This window comes from Notolepis coatsorum (genome assembly GCF_963971535.1).
Source record: "Notolepis coatsorum genome assembly, chromosome: 17".
Taxonomy (NCBI): domain Eukaryota; kingdom Metazoa; phylum Chordata; class Actinopteri; order Aulopiformes; family Paralepididae; genus Notolepis; species Notolepis coatsorum.
Genome location: NC_140181.1, coordinates 88,924,711 through 88,931,725, shown reverse-complemented (window position 1 = coordinate 88,931,725; position 7,015 = coordinate 88,924,711). Strand labels below are relative to the sequence as shown.

At 44.6% G+C, this 7,015-nt stretch overlaps 1 protein-coding gene across 1 annotated transcript in view; it reads left to right on the top strand.

The window, feature by feature from the left end:
- Nucleotides 1-2,176: 2,176 nt before the first annotated feature.
- samhd1 (SAM domain and HD domain 1) overlaps nucleotides 2,177-7,015 on the top strand; it is a gene marked incomplete at its 3' end in the record, with an annotated part of 48,396 nt that continues 43,557 nt past the window's right edge. The window contains exons 1-4 of the mRNA XM_084333540.1: nucleotides 2,177-2,499; nucleotides 4,619-4,685; nucleotides 4,994-5,084; nucleotides 6,459-6,619. Coding sequence (XP_084189666.1) covers nucleotides 2,304-2,499; nucleotides 4,619-4,685; nucleotides 4,994-5,084; nucleotides 6,459-6,619 — 515 coding nt within the window. The 5' untranslated portion in view covers nucleotides 2,177-2,303. The remainder of the gene's footprint in view (nucleotides 2,500-4,618; nucleotides 4,686-4,993; nucleotides 5,085-6,458; nucleotides 6,620-7,015) is intronic.

Below are 7,015 nucleotides of genomic sequence, written 5' to 3'. Positions count from 1 at the left end.
TTGGTCTAGTATATTTTCTGGAAGGCTAGATATAGGGCTAATAGCTGCTAACGTTATATCCAATGGCATTTCCGTTTTACAGATGCTACAGTTAAAACTCAAACTGCATATGATCGGCACGATCCTCAAGCATGTATGCATGAAGGGGGGGGGCGGGGGACGTCGTTTCTTATTATTGATTACCAATAACCGTGTTCGTCTAACTAGCCACATAGGCCGATCGGATGGATGGCTATCAAAACAAGGCCCGATCGGGATGTACTTTACGTGAAAAAGATCTTACCGTGGGCCGGTGGGATCCCCCCGAGCATTTCCCCGTTATCGATCGCCATCTGGTAGATCGATATGTCCATTGGCTGATGATAAATCCCCTTATTGTAGTGAAATCTGCGATGCAAAACGTAATCCAAGCTACAGGCTGCAGATCCAGAATCGAGCTAACATAAAACTCCATTGAAAGTCAAAAAAAAGTCCACCGTTCAGCCACAGGGCACACTGCATTCTCGCGATAGCTCCCCTAAGAGGATCTGGCCGGTATTGCACCTTCTCGAATTCAAAGAGTAGGGTAAATCTGCAGTGCCGCTCGGCGACCTTGAATAGGTTATTAAAATGGAATAAAAGCAATAACAACTTGCCACGGATATATCCGTGCTTCTGTCCACAACGGGTGTTTGTCCCCAATTTTCAATCAATCAAAGCGGGGAACATAGGACCCGGGGAACATAGCCATGCTCCCGCTGCTAGTGTAGCTGCTAGCGTAGCTGCTAGTGTAGCTGCTAGCATAGCTGCTAGTGTAGCTGCTAGCGTAGCTGCTAGTGTAGCCACTAGTGTAGCTGCTAGTGTAGCTGTTAGTGTAGCCACTAGTGTAGCTGCTAGCATAGCCACTAGTGTAGCTGCCAGTGTAGCTGCTAGCGTAGCCACAAGTGTAGCTGCTAGTGTAGCTGCTAGCGTAGCTGCTAGTGTAGCCACCACCAGTGTAGCCACTAGTGTAGCTGCTAGTGTAGCCACTAGTTTAGCTGCTAGCATAGCCACTAGTGTAGCTGCCAGTGTAGCTGTTAGTGTAGCCACCACCAGTGTAGCCACTATTGTATCTGCTAGCATAGCCACTAGTGTAGCTGCTAGTGTAGCCGCTAGCGTAGCTGCTAGCGTAGCTGCCAGTGTAGCTGTTAGTGTAGCTGCTAGCGTAGCCACTAGTGTAGCTGCCAGTGTAGCTGCTACACGTTATTCCATTATGTATTCAATATTTATATTACATTGTGCATTTTTATTTCATATTTTTAAGACATTACACACACTTAATTATTACATTATGAGTTGGCACAGGGAAATTATTAACTGTACATTGGATTATCGACTAAACCTTATGTATAGGAGCCAAAGCACTCATGAGTTATACCTTATTTCTATTGGCTTAGTTGCCTACACTGTTAAAGTCTACATTTCAGAATACAATGGGGCTTAGCTGTATATTTAGGGTATTGTATGAATGTTTATATGTTTATTTTTATAATCTTACAGTGAAACGGCATTAGGAATAGTGATTGGATTTAGATAAAGTCATTGAACCGTCTTATTTGTCATAATAGAACATTCTAGAACATGTGTGATGTCACAGTATGATGTCATAATCAAACATTCTAGAACATTTGTGGTCAGTCACAGTATGATGTCATAATCAAACATTCTAGAACATTTGTGTATCTATATATATTCAACAATTCTCTGATTCTGGTGGCGATGAGATGGAGGGTTCCCCCTCTTGGGGCGGCCCTCCAAGAGAGGAGATGATGTTTGTATTGTGATTGTATGACAAGAGGAGCAGAGAAGAAGGAGACAGAGACGATAGAAATGTGTTTTGAAGATGAGAAGAAGAAGAGGAGTGTAAACTTTCTCAAGTGTGGGCGAAGCAAGAATTGTGGAGGGCAGTAATACGCCACGATGCGTCTACACTGCCGGAAATTCAAATAAGAAGAAGAAGAAGAAGAAGATCTCATTGTGCATCTTGAAACAGTACTGAACTGAACAGATAAAATATGTCCACTGCCGAACAGCTTTCCAGGAAACACAGGAGGACTACACTCTCGTTGGCCCCGCCCCTATATTGACATCTCGGCGCATTGAAACTAAAACCCGGCAGTTTCCACTTTCCAGCGCGGGTCTCTGGTGTTGTGAGAATTTGACCAGGGATCAGCTGAAACAATCCCCGCGCGAAACAATAAATAATCGGACAGTTCCTTGTAGGGTTATATTCTACAATAACAACAACAGTCAACGGTCTTTCCGAACTGTTGTCAACAAACAACATGGATCGCAAACGTTCGCGGGTAGAAGAGGACATGTCCACCGAGGAACACATGTTCAAAACACCGGAGAAGCAGCGCCGGGTGTCCGCGGGCTCGTCGTGGCGGGACACCGCGGGCTTCATGCAGTGGGGAGTGGACGACACGTGTGCATACCTACACCGGGAAGGACTCGGGGCGTGGGGAGATACATTCAGAGGTCTGTGTTGTTGTTCATTGGTTTCCTACTGAGTAACGCTAGCTTGATGTGTGTGCTTAGGTTAGGTAGCCAGACCAACCGGCTAGTAGCCACTTAGCCAGGTCAGGTGTTCTTTCCACTGAGCGTTGGCTAGCTAACATGAGCTTGTCTGACAAAACCATAATATAGGTCAGAGTGTAGCCGATAGACCCTCTGTCCTGACTATGTTTAGTCTCTACTAGCCATAGTAAGGCTGGTACCGTTTGTCAATACGACACAGGGCGTTGATTATTCATGACAGTGCTTCTGAAGATGGACCAGTGAGAGCCAGACAGACGAGCCAGTTATTCATGATCATTCAAACAACTTCCCACCACAGTTAGGACAGCCGAAAGCCGACCACTCTTTCGCCGTCGACTAAAAGTAAAGACGCACTTCTTCTATGATCAATACCTGAAATAAAAACCCTAAACTAACCTCCAGTGGCGTCGCGTGGGTAAAATAACAGGGGAAGCCAAAAAAATATTATTAAAAAAAAAATTATTCAATATTTTTATTAATCATTTTTTTTTTTTTTTTTTTTTAAGTCAAGCAGTCACCATGTACACTACAGTATGGCTCGGCGGCCAGTCAAACGTTATTTTTATTTATTTAACAGATTGCAGAATGGGTACAATACAGTACGGCTCAATACACATTTACGATGAATTGAAAATGGGGGACCCTGATGTAAACAAGACGAAAGTCTTTCTCTGGTCTGCATCCCCTTAACAATTGTATGTATTGAGCTGTACTGTACTGTACCCATTCTGCAATCTGTTAATAAAGTTTTCATTCATTCATTCATTCACACACAATTGTATAAGGGGATGCAGACCAGAGAAAGACGTTTGTCTTGTTTACATCAGGGTCATTAATACTGCTGGAGCATTGGTTAATTTTTGGTCCGATTTTTCCTTGCGCGATTTTGCGCGCCGCGTGGGAGCAAATTCGAGACACATATTCGGTTGCAAAAAGGTGTCCCACGGTCTCCTCTATGGCCGTGAATATTTTCACGCGGATCGGAATCACGGCGCGCCCGTGGGACACTTTTCCGTTTCGGCGAGTTTATTCCACGCTTTCTGTTTTCCTTTTCTAAGCATTTTAGGGGCTACATGTGAATCAGTAAAAGTTGCGGGACGCCCAGATGTTTCCACGATAGAAAGCTCGCGTGGATCCCATAATAGGCTCACTTAATACAGCGTTTTTAAAATCACGCGACATTTTCAGGGTCGCGAGCCGACCTTTTCCCCTCGTTTTCGATGATGGAAGTGATTTAGGAAAAGCTTCGGCACGCCGAGAGGTCCCCGTGGATTTAATCTCGCGAGGATCAGGGCAATATTCGGCCCGTGGGAACAGTTACGGGTTAATACAATGTTCAGAGTGCAGAGGGGAAAATATGGCACCTGCCCCGCCTCCAGGTGGAATATTATGCTGAACGTCTTCCTCCCAGCTCCGTTTTAAACTTTTAGGGTGTGGCCCAGTGGCAGTCAGCTCGAATCTGATTGGCTAGGATCGGATTTGGAGTTTGGACTCACTCTATAATGCTGGAAACCTGGAGAAAGAGACCTACCCACTGCTTCTCTCCTATACTAGCTGCAGTAGTGAGCACAGTCTGACAGTGTGTTAGAGGGAGTGAGAAGGAGAAGAGGGAGACATTAAAAAAAAAAAAAAAAAAAAAAAAAAAAAAAAACACAGATGCACAGATGAAAATGAATGTAAACTATATAAAAAAAATATATATTTTAATTTTTTTTTTTTTCATATTTCATATTTCATAATTTGATATGAAATTTATAGGGAGGCATGGCTTCCGTTGGCTTCCACAAGGATTCGCCACTGAACCTCACTGTCATGCACTTGTCCTAATATACTACTAACCTACATTGTAGCACTTTGATGAACAGTGTTACTCAGCTGATAAGAGTTGTACCCTTCCTGCTGACTTGTCAACTTGTAAGTCGCTTTGGATAAAAGCGTCAGCTAAATGACTAAATGTAATGTGGTCTTTCTCAATCCACATTTATGCTTTGACACAATTGTCAACACACACACACGATGCAGTGCTTAAGTTAACTAAGTGCTGTCTCTCTCCTATCAGAGCATGGGATCACCGGAGTGGGTCTGCAATACCTTTCAGAGACAGAGTTGGAGAAGATGGGCATAAGGTAATTTTTTTAAATCATGTTTAGCAGAATGGTGTATACTGCCCAAATCAGTGCCAACACCTTGATATAGGATAGATGAGTGTTGTGTGAGAATAGAGTACCGGTAACCGCTAACGGGAGCCCCTCAGGATTTAGTATCTACTATCTAGAATATTATTTGGTTCATGATGATTGTGATGACAGTCGAACAGAGTCTAGTTTGATTCTAATTAGTTTTGTCTCCACATTCTCTTCCCCCCCCCTATCTTCTCTCTCTCTCTCTCTCTCTCTCTCTCTCTCTCTCTCGTTATTTGTCTCACTCTCTTCAGACCCATGGGTGTCCGTCTGCAAATCCTTCACAGTCTCCGGAGGTTCCGTCACCTTGCAGCAGAGCCTCAGATTGCAGCAGAGCGTAACAAGGTAACACCACCCTACCTCACTGCTGCTGACTCCTACTGAAGGGCACATTCAGATCAGATTAATGCTGGGAAATAACACATGTTTTCACCTTTTGATTGGAGGGGGCATGGGGGCGGGTGTTGTGCGAGAAAGTCGAATTCTAGTCATCTTTTGCCGAAAGCTGCGATGGCCAATCGATGACAGCGGAAGACAAGTGATTGGTGGCGGTGGGTAAAAAAAAATCACATTATGATGTCACACAAATGGTCCATCCACACAAGACACACCTAACCCTGCAGCGAGGTCTGGATGAGCCATATGGCTGCTTAGACAAAGACGGGGGGGGGGGGGGGGGGGGGAGTGTGAGGCTGCGGTTACACTAGGGCCAGTTTCGTTTTCAGTTCCGTTTTTCAGAACGCTACGTAATGGCAGGCAAGTTAGACATTGTTTTGTCTCCTGACCACCGAGTGATGTATATACATGTAGTACAATGCCAAAGCAGTAGGTGGCGATGTAGTTCAAACATGAAGGCCATTTTCAACCAATCAGAAAGGTTGAACGAGTCACTCCACATCCTGCTCAAAATTTCAGAAAAGCCACCATCTTTATACCTCGCATGAGCCATTTAGCTACATCTAGCATTTATTTTTCAGCAAGAAATAAAGTGCAATAAACAAACGGATACATTCACTGTGTGTTCTGCCTCATTTGTTGATGAAACAAAACTAACATCAACACAATTGACCACCAAGAGCGGAGTTTAGTCTCACAAAAAGATAGCTGATTTTGTTAGCTTATGTGCTAACGTGATTGGGATATGCCATTATAACAGTATAGCATTGTGGCTAGCAGCATAGTAACGTTAATGCTAGCAGAATAAATGGATGTAAACGTTATTTAAGAGATTGCAGAATGGGTACAATACAATACGGCTCAATACAAACAATTGTTAAGGGAATGCAGATTGTTGTAATTTGGAGTACTGGGTTCCTTATAACTTGACAACACGTTGGTAGCCGCAGCTACATGGGACAGCTCTGCTGTAAACACTGGAAATAACCATGCAGGTCTACTGCGCATGGACATTGGGCAGAACGGCTCTGTATCCGGCTCGCGCAAATTACAAGGCACCATTGTCGGCGAGTTTCCAAAACGAAAACACCTTTTGAGCGTTGCCACTAGGAAAACGCGTTTTCCTGCCAAAACGGTGTTTCTTTTTAACTTGGACATGCAAACGTAATCATTCGAAAATAGAACGTTGCTGTTTTAGCCCAGTGTAACCATGGCCTGAAAGACATCGGGATAGGGAGTGGATTCATTCATTGTGAAGGTGAATCGTCCCACAGCTGGATATAATGTGTGACCCAACCCGTTTGTCCCCTCGCTTCACGCCAGGTGTTTAACGATCCCATCCACGGCCACGTGGAGATGCACGCCCTCCTCATACGCTTCATAGACACGCCCCAGTTCCAGCGGCTACGGAACCTCAAGCAGCTGGGAGGAACCTACTACGTGTTCCCCGGAGCGTCCCACAACCGCTTTGAGCACTCCATAGGGTAAGGCTGTGACTTCACATGAGAGAGATGTTGGAGGCGCTGGTACCACTACTCTCCCGGACCAGATTCAATTCAGATTTCAACTCTTTGTGTGTCGGCTGATGTCGAGTACCGATCCGTCACTTCTACTGAACCATCGGCTCAACAAAATCCTTGCGATTGAATTAGCGTTCTGTCCCTCTTTCCGAAGATCCAAGTCAAGTTTTGTGATTTTACATAATGGCTCATGGCATCCAATTTCAGTGTTCTCCAGATGCAATACCCTATTTTAGTCGGGTTGTGGCCCAATATCCAATTCTAATATATGTGCAGGTAGAGCTGCCGCACTTACCGCATTACCGCAGTATCGCTGTTACATCACGCCCACCGCAGAGTTTAGCTGAATACCGCATCACC